The following is an 18,071-nucleotide window of genomic DNA, read 5'->3' as shown; positions in this document are numbered from 1 at the left end:
ATGTATGTTCCTAGATGTTCAGTGTGTGATTTCATTGTCTTAAATTGCATACTTTTTAAGAAAACTGTATTTACAGTTATATTCAGGCTGGGGATGGAAGCATATACCTTCCAAGAAAATACTTGCAAAATACTGCATGAATACGTGTAGCAGATTAGTCTATTAAATTGCTTTTTAAGTTGAACGTTGCTTTGCAGATTAGAAAACAGTGGCAGGAGACATAAAGCAAAATTCTTCTTCAAAAAGTGCCTTGTTAAATAAAATTCCCCATCTTAATAAAGAAATCTGTTCCATATGCATAGTTGATTATGCTCTGTTTGCCAGCCCTAGTGACAAGTACTTCTCATTGTTCTTAGTTCATTGTTATTACTAGTTTCAGCAATAGTTAAGGAAGGGCAAGTCAGTCTGTTCTTTCGTATGTTTTTTCAGAAGACTTGACTTTGTGCGAACACATTATACCAATGAAACTCATAGCAACATACTGCTGAAGGCAAAATTACCTGGTACTACTGTGATGCAAGAAAACCAGGTTAAACATCAGTGCCCAGAGGTCTTTGTAGACATGGCAAATAGGAAACTGTAGCTTATTTTGAATTTGGCAGCTGAGCACTCTGTTCGCTCCAGGAAACTCTAAGCAGGGAGTATTTGCAGTTTCCTCTCAGTTACCGTACTGCTGGTACCAAAGAAATGAGAGTAAGGACTTGAAGGCACCTGGCCCCATACTCTGACTTCCTTTTCATAACATTTAGGACAGTCATGACTAACTCCATTGGAAAATCTAGGGGATATGCAGGAAGGGACTCTGTGATGAATTAGAAATGAACTGTAGAATATTTATAATCTCATGTAAACAGACACACTGAACTACAGAGCACAGAGGCATGAAAAGTTTGTAATGTCTGGATTTTTGTTTTTATTTCAGCTCATTCAGACAAACAAATTGAAACATTATCCCAGCATCCATGGAGACTTCAGCAATGACTTCAAGCAGCCATGTGTTGTGTTCACTGGACATCCCTCTCTTAGATTTGGGGATGTGGTTCATTTTATGGAGTTATGGGGAAAATCTAGTTTGAACACTGTTATATTCACAGGTAAGTAAAATGCAGATATCATTATCAAATTGACAATAGGTTGTGCGCTCTGGTTAAGTGTGGCCACATCCTAGGGGCTTTACTCATTCGGTCTGGGGCAGAAGTTTCTGACTTCAGTAAGAGCTCATCTAAATTAAGACCCCAGGATTGACTGTAGGGGCAAATGTAATTACTGTGCCATTTAATTCATTTTAGCCCTGCAGAGCCAACCTTTGCCATGCACAGTCCATTCCTGCCATTTCTCAGCAAAATCTTTGTTATGCACAGCAGTAAAATGCCTACAGGAAATTAATTTTTGGATTAAAAGCAGCTGCCTGCAAGTTAAACCCAGGCAAGACCTAATTGATGCTGGTCAGAAAGGAGAAACACTTCTTCTCCATATTCCATTGGAATCACAAACCTTTCCTCATCCCTTCTCCTGCCCTTTCATCAAAACCTCAGGTAGCCAGACAGTCTGTTTCTAAAGATGTTTCTGTCATCTCTGCTGTTTCAGAAATGTGCACCCCATACAGACCTGGCAGTAGTGATCTATGCCATTGCTGCCTTTTGGCTGAGCTTTTTTTTTCAGACGCTTTTTGGCTGACAGATGCATTTGTACCTGAAGCTGAAGGTACAGCTCTAGCTAATACCCAGGGGAGCCGTTTCCTTTCTCAATGACTCAGGCTGCCAGGGGCACAACAGGTCTTTTAAATTCCTCCACTTGTCCCAGTCTGATTCTAATGCTGAGCCTCGTTTTAATGAATCAAGCCCTGTCCACCTCGGAATGAGCTATGGTCTGAGATCCACAGGGCAGCTGCATCCTGGGACCATGCCAATCATTAATAGCGAGACAAAGTGTTTAAGAGAGAACACGAAGCTTTTGTGAAATCTAGCAAAGGGGGGTATCTTCCAGATATTTCAAGGCCTTCCCTCAAACTGACATTCTGTCCAGGTGCCTCCTCTTTATACCCAGTGTGTCATCCAAACAGAACCCTACAGTGGGCACTCTTCAGATCTGAGAAGGGAAATAATCCTTTAGGCCATTGCTACTGATTTTATGTATCTCTGGTATAACTGGGAGATGTCTTACACTATAACCTAGCCAGATAAAAAAAGTGTGGATTTTGGACTAGGACAAAGTAATTAGAAATGGGGAGGAGAGCACTGAGTAACTGATCAAACCTACTCCCACAGCAAGGGCATGATGGAGTCCCACTGTTAAGCTTATTTTCCTTCTCTTTTTATTGAATAGGACTGCTGGAAAGCACATAACCTCCTAAAGCAAAAAGGACTGGGAAAGTTTTATTTCCTTCCTTTGTTTTTTAACTGTAGACTTGAGGCTAGTGATGAGCAAGTCCCTTTGACTCTTTCACAGTATTGGTACCAAAAAGTGTCACAGTATCCTGATACTGTTAAACCAATTTGGAAAGATTTAAAGAAGTGTGTAATTAGCCCTACTGCAAGGGGAGGGAAGATACAAGGGGGTTCCTGCTGAGCAGGTAAGACACATAAATCTACACTGTGTTTATGCTGGGAAATGGTGCATGGTACCACAGCACTAACGTCATAGCTGTTACAGTACCCATCGTTCCTGACCTTTGAGGTAGTTTCAGGAGATACGCCCTAATTACAGTAAATGGTAAAATTGCAATATAGATATGCATTGTCTTGGAAATAATGAATTCTACACCAGTTGGGATTTCAATTAAAACCAGAGCATGTACACCCTTTGCTGGGTTATGTATTTCATAAATCCCTAGGAAATCCATGGCATTAATCACGGTTCTGAATGTGCTACCCACTGTCAGCAAGGGTGTCAGAAACTGGCCTTTAATGGCAGGAACTCTTATTCTGTGCCTTCTTGTAGGGAGAGGTAATTGACCTTTCTGTATTAAAATGTAATCCTTCTGTGAAATGAGGAAATAGAGCAGACTTCTATTAGAACTTGGCCCTGGCAAGTTGTTAAGGCATCTGAATGGCAGTCCTAACAGCCTGTGGATACCTTAGGTCATGATCTTTGAGATTCATTCCTAGTTTATCCTTCAAATGAAACTCCAGTTGAGATCTGCTTTGGTTGTGATGACCCTGGAGTGCACAGTGGTCCCAGGTGCTTGTGGTGGTTTGTTTCCTAAATTTGTCCATACGTGGCTTTTGGACTCTGTCTCTGTCTGTAAGCATATCTACTCGGCAGGATGTTCCTCCTTCCTTATGACTGTCTCAGCTGGAACAAAGACATCTTTGTGCACAGAAATTCCTAGCAGATTAAATTCTTCTGTTCTTAACTCCAGTGGAAATCTGAAGCACCTCCATTGATGCCCAGGATTTTTATTATTTAATTATTTAGCTTGTCCTGTTTTAAGATAGCATCCTCTGTAGTTACAAAAGAAATTTGGTCCATTGAAGCAGTATGTGATAGCGGATGATGTTCTAGCTTTTCCTGTGAAAGATTCCTAGTTTCTAGTAACTAGGACCTTTAAACTACAGGCCAGGCGGTATTGTTAATGATGACACTGCTTGTTCAGTCCACAGGAGCTAGGTAGTCTCCACCTTTCCAATTTGTAATGTAAAAAACAACTACAAGAGAATATAGACTAAAACAGCAGCTGCAGCCAATAGACAGGACACCAGCTGTGAGTGAGCTGTAGTGCTGCTCTGCTTGCTTGTGTCATCTGCAAATGTTACCGCTGAAGCAGTGTTGAATAGATTATTGATCAAAAATATTGAACACCACTAAGCCACAAAAAATCTAGAAGAAAACACAGTAGAAAGAAGTCTGCTTCTTGCTCTCTCTCCGATAACAGCAATGCTTTAAAAACTAACTCCCTAGGAGATCTTAAAAACAGCTCATGCATGCCACATTAGTGCATCTTCAGTGGAAGATTTTATAACACAGTGTCACACAGTAGTAAATCAGATGTCTTGGGGGGAAAAGCTAAAGACCTGTAATTCTGTCAGAAAAAGTCAATATGTGTCCTTGACAAGCACCGTCTTCCATCAGACAGGTGACTTCTGGTTTTTTGGTAGTTTCAAAACAGCTATTCCTATATGTCACATAAGTTCACTGTGAGACTAGCTCAAGTTATGTTTTTCATGTGTTCTAAATCTTCAAAGTCCTGTGTTAGAATTCCTTCAGAGATACTATAGACTTGGTGCCATTTTGGATTCTTAGATCAAAAAGCCATGTCTGTACATTTTCTGAGCCTACTTATTCAAAAATACTTAGTCTGAATAGGTGCTGCCTCATGGCATTCTCAGATAAAAGCAGTCAAATCTCTGTGTAATCCACAATACAAGATGGGATGGAAAAGCTCTCTTCTGATAACTTTTTAAACTTACTATTTGCAATTTCATTGTACATCTCTAGCAGAGGACCTGTGCCTGACTTAAGTTTTTTGGGTTTCCCCAGTGGGTTTTAAAATGTCTTCTGAATTAATCCTAATTGACCACTGGTCATTCTTCAACTAGCTACCTTCTTAGTATTCTTATTTTTAAACTTCTGTTCATTGCTATTAAATTTAACTGCCATTAACTCCCAGTTTTTACATGATATTTTTAGGCTTTGTTTCATTGCCACTAACACATCTGCTTTTAACTAGCATGGCTTTTTGCCCAGTACAATTTTTATTTCATGTTTCTAGATTCATGGCTTTTGGGGCGTCTAGTAAGATGTTCTTGTACAACTATCATTTTTTGTTAATATTTCTCACTTTGATGTGCCTATGCAGTTATTCTGACAATTGCTTTAAACTTGGGAAAATTATCCCTTTGACAGTTCCAAACATATGTATCATTGGCTGATGCTATATTCTGTTCTCACAGGGTAAATATAACCACATCATGATCACTGATACTTAGCCAGCAGCAGATTTTTAGGCTAGCAATTAACTTGTCTTTATCAGTAGAATGAGGCCCAATATTGAATGTCAGATGCCATGCTGGAAGCTGAACTTCCTGCGGTAAACTTTTTAAGGACATTTTTTCTTGCTGTCTACTTGAGAAATGCAGCCAGTGGTCTCCTCAGGGTGATATAAGAACATAGAAGATGGCTGTCTAAATCTAGACTGAAGACTCTGTATTTAAGTTTCCTTTAAATTCATCCTTTTACACAGCCTGAGCAGATACCAGAGAAATACCTCATACCGTTTGCTAGCAAGGCTTGGTCGTTTGCATCTGCACTTCACTCTGCAGGTTGTCCTTTGAGGCCCTGTGGTTTAAAATAGTTTAGCAGATAAGTCTTTCATGCATCCCCTTCTCTTTTTTTCATTCTGTATTTACCAAACTAATATCAGTTTTTCTTTTCCTAGCATTCCCTTTATGTGATCTATCCCACAATTACCAGATAGATAGTGATGGCATAAGCTTTTCCACATCGTTAGTTGGTGGCCTCCAGAATCAAGTGGCTACTTGTATACTACACTGTGTCGCCTATGAGACCTACGTTTTTCATTCACCAAAAAAATAGTTTTTTTCTGTAGTATTCTCAATGTTGTATTAGTCTCTGTGTGAGTAAAAGCCCATTCAGTGCATTTTTCCCTGGGAAACCTCTAATCTGATTTTTAGAAGTCAGTAATAAGAGTACAAAGGGAAGCTGAGACTTGCTAGGTCTAATAAAGATACCAACTGATAAAGTTATCACAGCCCATCTTTCCTTCTGGATACCCGCTACCGCAAGCAACCTTCAGTTCATACTGGCCTGAACTAGAACTGCTCTGCTGGCGTAACTGGAAAAAGCCCAATTCCCTGTCCCTCCAACAGGAGGGCTCCCTACAGGTCCTCTTGGGTTACATTAAAATTTGGACCCTTGTTTTTCCACCAGTCTAAACCTGGCATTTAGATTAAAAAAAGAAAAGGTGTATGTATACTGTAAGGAAGAAGAGAAGTTGGGAGGTAATGTGTCTGCAGCAGTGGACATCAGTACACATTCTCAAGATACGATCTTTATGCTGCGTTTTTGTTATAGTGAAAAACAAGCTGACATTTGGGTTACCTTATGGTACCAAAAATGTGTACATCTTGCCCTCTTTTACAGGATCTGATTAAAAATAAGAGATTATGTTTTTGTCTTGATTAAATTTGTTATAAAAATCATGCAATAACGTGTTCAAATGAAACAGTATTGCTCTGTTGCTTGATTAAGATAAGACTAATTGTGGGCATAATTTTCATCAAATTAACTGAAAATAACGGGTGGGGGGAGGAAGAAGGGAAGAGAAATCTGTAACAGAATTAACATTGCTGAACAACAGCTTGTCTAGACTTGAATGTGGAATCAGAGAGGAATTGGGCCATCTTTGTTCTTAATAGGCATTCAGTGTTTTCAACGTTTCTCTTTTCAGAACCCGATTTCTCTTATCTGGATGCCCTGGCTCCTTATCAACCTTTGGCAATGAAATGTGTTTACTGTCCCATTGACACGAGACTGAATTTTATTCAGGTGTCTAAATTACTCAAAGAAGTCCAGGTAATGAATTTTCTGTTGCCTTTTCTAACCTTTCTTCACACATCTGAAATAAATAGGTCAATTGTGAACAACTGTTACATTAAACAATAGCAAAATCAAGACAATACCCAAATCCTTTTTTCTATGAGAGAGCACACAGCATTGAGCTCTCCTTTATCATCCTGCTCCAAAATGAATATGGCATGACTGCCAATCTCTGCACAGAGTGGCTTGGAAGATCCCTAAAAGCTTAGAGCGCAGAGCAAATGGTCCGTACATTCCTTTCCTCCTTTTTTAGGTATATATAGTCATAATAACTTTATTCCTTATTCTTTTTCATGTTTGTATGAATAAGCCTGGCTGTGTCTAACACAGTCTTAATGTAAAGAGTACCAAGTGCTGAGTATCCTCAGCGCCCTCAGCTTTAACCATCTCCTCTGCTCTGTATCCTGGAGCTGATACTTGCTTTGGTCCTGGCACTGCTGTTCTGGAGTTTCACTCCCATGTTTCTTCCAAATCCACTGCTTTCCTTACTCCATTTGCAAAATCCAGACTTCTGTCTAGGAAGAAGGCCAGAGCGTTCATGTAGTCTCTGCTTTTCCCCCTTGACTCTTTTTGGCTTTAGTGGCCTCTCCTTGTCCGTACAATTTGTTTCTACTGAAATTTGCTTTCTGACTCATGACATAATTAAAATAATACCTAGTTTTTTTCCTGGCTGAGCTTTTCCTTTTGTTCTGTCTTCAACTTGAACACAAAAATACATATTCTTCCAAACCTCTTAACAATGTCTGGATCATTTTATCTCATTGTTCTGTGACCTGGCTTGTCACCGCACAACTGATAGCAATTGCCACTGCCTGTTTTTTGAACAAGCATCTTCTTCCATGTTACTACTGAAGTATAATGCTGTTTCCAAAACAGTTTGCAGAAACACTGTCTTGTCCTTTGGCTTCCGTAAATCCTGCAGTGATCCTTTGGGCAACCAGCGTGTTTATGCTTTGTTAATACATTACTGACAGGTCATGAAAACTCAGAGTTGCTTATTGTGGTAATGTTTTTGCAGCCTTGCATATTGATACATCTGCCTCACTCCATGCTATTTTGTGATGGTCTCCACCACTACTGTCATTTGCTTCTAATTTAGATGAGAATGATTTGGAAGAAAAAGCAATTGAATATTCTTCTTTTTTCTAATCTTTTGGCAGCTAACATGACTGCTGATATTGAAGTGGTGATTAAAGACACAGATTTAGGCCTTGTTACTCTGGACACTGTTGTATACAAAGCAAAGACTGCCTGCTCCTTGAACAGTTTGTTCCAATACTGACTGGATCTTCTTGACTGCATCTTTTGGATGTTGTTTTCATACAAATAAATTAGCTTGCTAACAACAATCTGCAGACCTCCTTATGGCAATGATTACTGTTGTAGAGCAGCGTGCAGAATCAACCAAACACTTTTATAAGTCACCACACTCTTCTCTTCCAGCCTCTCCATGTAGTTTGCCCGGAGCAGTACACTCAGCCACCACCCACCCAGTCTCATCGTACAGATCTGATGATAGACTGCCAGCCTCCACCAATGTCCTACCGCAGAGCAGAGGTGCTGACTCTTCCATACAAGCGGCGCTATGAGAAGATCGAAATCATGCCAGAAGTGAGTTAACGAAAGTGGGGTAAAAGATGGTGGCTTCTTGTTCATACAGCCAAATCCAAGCTACTGCTTCAGTAGCCCCTTTGACTAAAGATATCTTGTGGCTGTGATTTACTGTTGATTATGATCATGTAAAGCACTTTCTATCAAATGGAGGGCTAAGAAAGAAGCATTTCTGAGAGAGAATTTCACTGGGTAAACTAATGGGAATTGAAAAAAACATTGTGGGCAAGCAAAAAATATGTTCAGGTTAATTGTCCTTTGCAAGGTTATATCACATCTCAAAATACAGAACAAATGGCAATCTCTGTTAGCCACCTGTGAGGCAAGCCAGTCATCTCCAGTTTAAATATGAGTAAGTTGAGGCATTGCAGTTTGAATGAGTGGTCCAGGGCCATGGAAAGGATCCAAAGAATCTGGGAGTTAGTAGGCAGGAGTTGTCTTTCTCGTTCTCCAGCTGTACCTGCCGTGAGAAATACGCTTTCCCTTGAGGAGCAGTATTCACTGTTAAAGGTGTAGTAGTGAAATGGCTCATTTGTAATACAACAGTTCCAATAAATAGTTAATTCCTACAGACTGCTGAAGTCCAACAGGTTAATGGGTTGCTTGTAACCATCTATAATGTTGGACTACTTATGTCTGCAACATCTCTTAATAATTTATTAACCCCATAAATCAAATATAAATGTACCCATAATACAAAGGGTGACCCATATTCTAACAGGCATGATCTTAAAATATTTTTTTGACAATCCAATCAGCACAAATGTGTCCTTGGATCAAAGGTGACAGTGGCTTTTTACAAGCAGGCGTTACTGCCCTTTAGAAACTGTTGAATATGTGAGTCTACTTTTCCTCAGAGTGTAGAGGGAGGAAGTACCCTTAGTTAAGCCAAACATGAAGTACAGAACTGGTACCCATGTAACAAAATCCCTCAGCCAGTCTGCAACACCCATTCCTACCATTTCACGTGTGTCTGCTTTGTGGATCAGCTCTGTTAGGAGCCTGCCCAACCCACTGGTTAGAGGACTGCCAGTGACAAAGAGGGATTTTTTAATTAGAAAATATACTTGGATGCAACTTCATCATGGCATGTATATTCAATTTTGGGGGAAATTTGCATATTTATTGGATCCTGTTAAACCTAAGACTAGTAAAACGTGGCTTCCATTCACACCAGCATGACCAAACCAAATTGTACATTCTGAGTGCAGAAAGCCAGTACATGGCTTACCTATTATTTAGATTCCACTGAAGCTTTGGGTTTTTCTCTAAACTGCAGGGGTCTAAGTGAGCCTTTGTATGTAAGCCTATCCGTTGTGTCAGCCCTGTGAAGAGGGTGGATACCAGCTTTTCCTGCAAACAGAATGCAAATTAGCATGGATGCTACAGATGAATATTCACCAACCCTCATACATTTTGAAGCTCCTGTCAAGGGGGGAGGGTTGTCTAAAAGCTAGGCTGGTCCATAAGAGTCGCAGGTTCAGTTTCTTGCTCTGTTGGAGTCTTCCTGTATGATCAGCACAAGTCTAAAACACAAAATGCAGCTCACGTTGGAAAGGACACCGAGGACTGCAGAGTTCCCTGGCAGAGCTTATTAGTCTGAAGGCAATGCCATGCTCATGGGGCTAGACCACATCAGAAAACAAGTCAGTGTTTCTCTTGTTAGCTTGGCTGTTGGCAGCAAGTTCCCTTATACTTGAGGCTCAAGAGGCCACGTAGATTCAGTCTCATTGGCAGACACTAATGTGAAAATGCTCTCCATTTCTCAAACCCAGTTCTCCAGTGGTTTTCAGGTGCTGTCTGTCACTGAAGTGAATGGATTCTTCCTATACCTCTAGGTAAAACCAGTGCATAGGAATAAAAGCACTTCCCAAAACTGCTGGGGTGTTGAAGGGAGGATGCACTATAGACAGTGTCGTGGTATTTACCAACCTGGAAATGGGTATCGAAGAAGCATGTAGAAAATGAGAGCTGGTTTCTATTGCATTCACTTTAACTTGGAGTGTTCGAGCAGAAAGCTGCACAGAGAGGAATATTGACAGAAATGGCCCTTTTTTTTCCTCTAACAAATAACATCAAATTGTATTCACACAGGAGTCCTAATTTCAAAGCTATCTGTGCTCAGGGAGTAGAAACATCTCATGTGATTTTCCATGTTCAGGTATTCTCCCTGGTTTGAAAGCTGTGCTTACCAACTTGTTGCAAGAAGCTACTTGGTATGTAATGACACTCCTGAAAAGACTTTTTAATAGGATACAAAAGTTAGGTAGACCAGATTGTCCCTGTGACTTTCAGGAAAACTGTTGTCCTTCCCCATTGGTGTCAGGGAGGTAGTCTTTGCTTGCCTCAGGGGGTTCTTTGAGAGTTAGACCCATTACTTGTTGTGTGCTTGCCTCTGAGAGCAAGGCTGTGATTCAGGGCTGCTAATAGGATGCCATTCCCCAGCACTGAGTTATGCAAATCATCCTCAGAAAAAGACCTCGCTCATTCTTTTTAAGGGAACTTGCTAGAGGAATAGCAATACCAACTTTGTAGTGATCACAGACTGTCTCCCCAGGACAAACTATTTCAACATGTCTTCATCACATCATGGTGTGAGGCTCGTTTTTGCTTCCAGCTTGACCTGCAGAGTGGTGATAAGGCATGGGAGGGATGGTATGTTGTCTTCCACCCTGTCTGACTTCGAGTCTTAGCAGCATAGCTGATAACTGCTGAGAAGTGTAACTATGTGATCTCTCCTACTCTGTGTAAGCAGTCACAACAGTCAATCCCAAAGGATCATTGTCTGGTTTGCAAATAAATGGGAGAAGGAGGAAAAGACTGTCTTTTTCTGGGGCCTGTATGTCCTTTGATGCTAACCCACTAAACAAGCACCTTACTTCCCTAATAATTTTTATGTGCCATCTGCATGGCTTGCTTCATTCCCTCTCCCAGGAGAAAAGCCCTGTCTGTCTGTCTCTCCTGTTGTGCAGAAAGGTCATTAGGATGTTGGTTTTGAGAGGTTGATGCAGATGGCCTGTTGGTTTCAGGCAGGGTTTACACAGTGGTGGCAAAAAATGGCTGAAACTTCCCCTTCTGCTGGGTGGGTTGTGCAAGACAGGATTGCAGATACGATAGATGAGGCTCCCTGGTGGGGAGTATTTGCTGCTTCATGTCCCCTTTTCAGTAGTTTCATCCAGGAAGAGTCTGTAATGGTGCCTGAATATATAGGAATTTCTATACTGTGAGGAAAGGGCATTTGTTTCATGTGGGCTACCACCAGCTCTGGGGTTCTGTGAAGGGTCAAGTGGCAGTTGGAAGGGGTATTTTATAGCTCCTAGCAAACTTTGCTATTGTTATTTGTCAAAACCATGTTAGCCAAAAATGGAATGATGAAATCCACCCTGGAAAAAAAAGTAATTGCTAGATCTGCTCCAGGTCTAGGACTTGTGTCTAAAGTACATCTAAAAGTCTCATAAAAGAATGTGTGCTTCAATGAAGTCCTGATCAGGGCCCTCTCCTGACATCCACAGCCCTTTCTCAGAAATGGACATGTGCTCAAACTTCTGTCTGGATTCTGAAAGCTTTTGAAAACCAAAGCAGTTGGCTCATTATGGTTTCAGTCAATACAGACTGGCGGTATGGTAGTGTGAAATTTCCTTTCCAAAACTATTTCGGTGGTTCAGATTCTGGCCTGTCAGACTAATGTAAATTTACTTATGCTGCTGGAGCTTGTCTACATATCAATCACTTCACCGAAGAGCAAAGTCAGGTCAAGCAGGACTGTTGTATGTTAATGAGATTTACACTTGGAGCAGCCTTTGTTTAGAGAGAGGTTTTAACAGTCCCAAGGCACCAGGCTGGAATGGCTCTCAGAGGTATTGTGGAAACCTTTACACTTTAACTAATTTGTTCTTCTCCGCATCTGCCTTTCACTTTAAAAAATAATAAAAAAAAGACTGCTTCCTGGAAATTGGTTAGGCATTGTCTATTCACAGGAGAACGATGGGAAAATGGAAAACACCTTCTGGAGCAAACAGATAAATTAAACAGTAGTGTTTGAGCAAATAATGTGCCTCCAGTTTAATTACAGCTGAACAATGGCGCGGATCACTTGATTTCAGCAGCAAACTGACTTCAGTGAGGGCTCTGCGTTTTAAAGGTACTCTGTTTGCAAGTTCTTCAGGACACAGGCCAGTATAGGAGAGTGTGAATGGGCAATGCACAACCTGACATGAAGCGAAATTATAAGGAACTACTGCAGAGAAGAATTAGGAAAACAGCCACTTGGCAGCCCATTATAATTATGTAGCTTTCACTCCCCCCTCCCCTTCTCCTGTCTTGACTTCTCTTTCCACGTAAGATCTTGCCAATTCCTTTATGAGAGAAAGAAATGCAAAACATGGCTTTCATCTTACCTCTCCAACTTCCTTCCATGTTTCAGAGACTAGGGAGTTTCAATTTCTGTCTTTCTTCTAACCCTCAACTTATTTTGGTGACTCTACATTATCCAGTCTCCTGACCTCTCTGTTCCTTTTCCCCTGACTATTCCCCTTGTATAAAGATGCCGTAGTCTCATTTACCATAAAGTAAATGAAATATAACCAGCCTGCTTGCTTCTCCTACTATCATTCCTCCCTTCAGCCCCAAGCTCACTGAATCCACTGTCTGTAAAATTGCCTGGAGTCCCTCCCTTGTTCTAGCACAGGCCCTTTCTGAGTTTGACTTGACCTTTTGACATTCCACTAAAACTACTCTTGTCCCATCTTTTACCAACCTTTTTTTAGACAAAGCCAGAACCACTGTAGTCTACCGTCTTCCTGATTTACGTCATCAGTGTTCAATGCAATCAGCTGTTCTTTTCTTCTTAAAAATGTCTCCCACCTCACTCCCGTGTATCTTCTCTCCTGGCTGTTCAACCTGCCATGCTTCTGCAGAGAATTGTCCTCCCTTCTCCCTTCTTTTGTGGGCTTTGAATGTGTTATCCTTAATTTCCTTTGCTTCCCCCCCTGCCCTGTACCTTTTCTCTGTGGTTGGTCTCATCCACAGATTGTCCTGTTTAGATTGATGAAACTCGGATCTGCTTTTCTGCTCCCAGCCTGCCTTTGCCTGCCCACATTAATATCTAGGTTTGTTTCTCCTTCATTTTTGATGGCTGGCTGTAAGATAACACTCTTTTCTGGCCAGGCACTGACCTCCCTTTTTCCCAGTCAGCTTCAACAACATTACATTCTGACTTGACATTCTGACCCATAAACTGGTTACTGTATTTTGAATATTTTGATTGATGCCCTTTTCATGTGTTTCAAATGACTCATCTTTTGTATCTGTAAGCTGCTTGCCTTTACTTTGAAGATATTTCATGTCCTTGCTTCCCCTACATGTCATTTCTCATTCAAGTTTGAGGCTGATTTCTGCTTCTGCCGGTTCTGGCTTCCACTGTCCTCTTGTAAGTTCCTCAGACAACTGTTTCCTGCCTGCTCCCAGGCTATGCAGCATAATGGGGAAGAGCTTCATTAAACAGCCATAAATCTATTTCATTACACTTTTTAAATACCTCCTTAAAACTGTCTTTTGGCACAGGATTGGCAAAGCGCCAGCGGTTAGCTTTTGTACTGAGACTACTGTTTATAATCCCACACAGGGTTAGTTCCTGTTGGTTGGTCAGTACATATCTTTCTGTTTTGATTGCCAGGCTTTGGAGGCAAGGGCCATCATGTTGATCTGGAGCCCTGATCCATTAGTTGAACATGGAACATGTACGTGGAAAAGAAGAGGTTTGTTCCATTGCTCAGAACTGCAGGACTAGCCCTTCAACTTGTTTTATTTCTCCACTAGATGTTGGGTCTATGGAAGAGTAAAGCTAAGATATAGGCATTTGCAAGCAATAATATAAAAAACTTTAGATATTTATGGCATGATTCTTCATCCACTGAAGTTATTGAGACTTTAAAATCTGCTCCAGAGAGAATTGTAGCAGACCCACAGAGACTGAAAGATCTGTTAAGTTAGGGTTAGTTTAGCAATATAATCATCCCATTGAAAACACTTGGATTCTTCTGTAAAATCTGAGGCTGAAACCGCAACAAGACATGACTCAGATCACCCACTAATGATTATATAGATGCCCTTAGTTCTAGGATGTTCTTCTCTGTTGGAAATGCCCTTGTTCCTTTAAGTCTCATTAGAAAGGTTCCTTGACTTCCATTCTAGTGCACAATGGCCTACAGCATGCTTGTGCCTTGTTTAATATGCTTTCTGGTCATGAATGCTTACTCCACTGGCTTGTTTAAATCTTTAGACCTTTCCCCTTTGGTGCATGTGTTTGACCACATATCTTTTTGTTTCCTCTGCAGGATCTGATACTTGCAGACTTCCTGCACTCAGACTCTGCCTGATTTAGCAGATGGTGTAAAGCCAAGGCTGAATCTGTTTGAGACTTCTGCCCACACTATAATCTCTTGTGCCTTTCTGTGTCTGGTTTCAAGTGACTTGACAACAGAACTCCTGGTACTTAAATAGTGAAGGGATAAGAAGAGGCAGGGAAGTAGGAGGTGCGGTAAATTGTCTTCCTTTCCTAACATTGCCATCCAAATATAAGTGACAGGATGAAGACCATGTTTCTTCTGTTTACAAAACTGACTGTACAGGTCATGCCTGCTTGTGAAAGGGCTATTGCACAGCTTTTAAGCATGTGGAATATTTGTGCACTCTTTTCCTATTAAAGGTACAGGGGGAAGATGGTTTTCTGCATCCAGAAACTGGATTTGATGTGTGTGAGGAGCAAGGTGAGTGGAGGGATGGAGAATGAGGCAGGTTGTTCTCCATTCAGATTTTGCTGAGGGCTACTTATTGTAAAAACCTCTGTGAAACTGTGATCACTACGGCCTGGTGGACTCCCTCTGAAAGCAGGCAGATCTTAAAATCTTTGGGCTTCTCTGATAATTGGGAGAGGATATTTTTCTGTCACATACGAATTGCATCCTTTTTGGGGACTAGGATCTGGGTGAGAATCTTTTCATACCTGGCAATCTCCAAGGCTGTAAGCAATCATTTCCACCTAGAAATGGAAGTGCCCTCAGGGGTTACATGGCCAGAACCCAGCTGCAGCTAGTAATAGTGTTTATAACATGCCTCCAAAAATGTAAGGCACCAGCTTCAAATTATGAAGACTTTTGCCCCTGTTGTTCCCACTAGAATGCTGTTCAAACCCCCACTGTCTCTGATGGCTAGAAACATCCTAATTTCCAACCTATGCGTATTCATGGCTGGTCTGCACATACTTATTCTTAACATCATGTTTTAGCATAAATAGATTTTCCTTTTTGTTGGTATTTTCCCTGTGGTGTTTATGTAGAATAATCAAATTCTCCTTTTAGCTTTCTTTTTGCTAGGCTAAACAAGCCAAGATACTTAAGTTTCCTCTTACAAGAGAACTTCTCCTGCCCTAATCTACCCTTCAGAATATCTTACTTGAACTTAAATTACCCACAATTTACAAGCAGTTTAGATGAGATCTTGCTGGGCCCAATATAATAGCAATAGCTCATCTCTGCTAGAATTACCTGATACTTTCTGGAGTTGCATTTGCTTTTTCATGGCCATGTCACATTTGTGACTTAGTTCTCGTGGGGTGGACTAATAAACCTGGACCCTTCACCTCTGTCATTTCCAGCAGCTGCCAGCTCACAGCAGAAATTCTCGGCATTCGCCCAGTCGCTGGCCTTGCATTTCATGCTATTGAATTTCATCTTGTTTTTCTCACTTCAGTTCTTGAGGTCATCTAGTTCTTCCTCTATGATAGCCTGATCTTTCTTTCTATTAAGGGTGCCTCTACAAACTTCAGTGGGGCCTTCTGAACACTCTCTCTTTATTCTGTACTGAGGTCATTAATAAAAATTGGATGGGAGTAGGCTCAAGACTGACCCTTCAGGAATTGCAGCAACAGCCCAGTAGTTGTCTGGGAATATTTTTGCTTTAACCAGCACTTTCCCCACCTCAGGACTGCTGTAGAAATCCACAGTTTGTAATTTCCCATGTGGTACCTTGCTAGTGCTTCATGAAGCACAGACTGTGGCTGCTCCTCAGTAGTTGTCTTATCAGAGAAAGCTGTTGTGTTAGTTGCATGTGATCCAATTCCAATGATTTTTCTTTTTTTTTTTTTTTTTTAATTTTCCTTCCATTTATTTTATTACTGCGATATAGTAGCATGAGTAATGGACCTCTTAGTACAATTTTTGAGCGCTAGGTGTTGCACAAGCACCGAACAAAACTCATCTCTGCCCCAAGGAATATATTACAACTTTATTCTTTCTTTGTTCTAAGGACTTGCAATGTGTTGAATTCATAATGGGTCTGTCCTGCCCAGTGGTTTCACAGCTTGTTTCATGTCTTTGATTTCTCTGGTTTGGTAGAGAGTTGCAACTCTGGCTCCTACCTCTAATGCAGGGATCATACATTTATGCACAATTTGCAAATCTGGAAAATACACATTCAGTGTTGATGTAAAAACCCAGCTGTGTCCCTTTCTAAATACACATGCTATAATCTAGTGTACACATCAGTGAATTTCAGATCTGAAAAGTTAAGGGGATTTTAATTACTGATAAGCTTTGCTGTGCTCCTGCTTGTTCCACTTTGCTCCAGTCCTGGAGAGTGAAGATCCAGCTCGCCTCACTCAACTCAGACTTCACCTCTCCCTGCTGAGTCAGTCTTCCTGCATCCTCTCTAGTGTAGGCCAAGAGATATTGCACTTATAAAACTTGAAGCTGAAGAGGGGAAAAGGAGAAGTTTGGAGAGTTGTCCCAGAAATCTAGGAGGAAATCACTGGTAGTCACTGCTGCCAGTATAGCTGCAACTCGGATGTTAAAATACTGGCTGGTGTACGTCTGTGCATGTCTGTCCCTGGGAAAATCCTCCAGAGGGCCAAGACCACATGTGCTAAAATTCTGGTCCTCTCCTGATTTTATTCACTTGATTATTCAGCCTCAATTATTATTTTTTTTTTTTTACTGTAGGAGTTTCAGATCCCAGCCTCAGTCATTGTTCAGCTCTTTATTGCCAACAAGAGGATTTTTGGCTGGTGACCAAAGATGGTATGCGACCTTAAGCCTAGGAAGAGTTGTCCCTGATGAAGGCCTTAGTAGAGACTTCAGAGTAACCTAACTCATGTACTTTGTTCTTCTTTATAAACAACTATAGCTTGGCCAACAACGGTGTTTGGGCTCACATAGTATGTGTCAGATCTCTTTTTGTTTTGGACAGTGCAATCCTACGCAAAAGATTCAACTGCAGTTTACGGTAAAAATGTCTTTACTCTGTAAGAACATAGGTGCACAGCTCTGATCACAGGAGCAGAACATTCCAAGCTGACTCTTCTCTCCCTCAGCCATTACAAGGTTCATATCAACACTTGCAGTTTCAGACTACTGAGTGTCAATTACTTTTGGGTTTTGGTTGGTCTCTGTTTTAAATTTTCCTTAACAGGAGGGATTTAAAAAAAATTAATACGCACTAGACATATGTACACACACAAGTTTGTCTTAAGGCAGTCCAAGTGCTCATCCATAGGCAGGGGACTGATTAATGTGATGTTAGTTCTCAGTGCCGCGTGTCTCTGCTTTTGTGACTTTCTTGATGCCAGCATGTGGCATTAGACTTGTGATAATGACTGGAAGGAAGACACATTTATTCTTGCATAGTGGGGGGCTTTTCGATCTCACAGACAAAGGCATAACAAGATCCAGAAACCGAAAGTTGGACAAATTCAACCTTGAAATAAGACACGGTTTCCTAGCTGCAAGGAAAATTAAAGTTTGGAACAGCTTGCGAGAGGAAATGGTGGAGTTGCCATTGCTTGGAGTATAGACAAGATTTGCTTTCTCTCTGAAAATGGTTTCTTTAATCCAGCATTTTGGAAGAGT

At 41.0% G+C, this 18,071-nt stretch overlaps 1 protein-coding gene across 2 annotated transcripts in view; it reads left to right on the top strand.

Annotated features, from left to right (window-relative positions):
* INTS9 (integrator complex subunit 9) overlaps positions 1-18,071 on the top strand; it is a 70,892-nt gene that overhangs the window by 45,354 nt on the left and 7,467 nt on the right. For both annotated transcript variants that reach the window (XM_069805514.1, XM_069805515.1), the window contains exons 12-14: positions 923-1,094; positions 6,410-6,534; positions 8,002-8,169. In XM_069805514.1, the coding sequence (XP_069661615.1) occupies positions 923-1,094; positions 6,410-6,534; positions 8,002-8,169 (465 nt within the window). The remainder of the gene's footprint in view (positions 1-922; positions 1,095-6,409; positions 6,535-8,001; positions 8,170-18,071) is intronic.

This window comes from Haliaeetus albicilla, chromosome 18 (genome assembly GCF_947461875.1).
Source record: "Haliaeetus albicilla chromosome 18, bHalAlb1.1, whole genome shotgun sequence".
NCBI classification, from domain to species: domain Eukaryota; kingdom Metazoa; phylum Chordata; class Aves; order Accipitriformes; family Accipitridae; genus Haliaeetus; species Haliaeetus albicilla.
This window is presented reverse-complemented; position numbering and strand designations above follow the sequence as displayed.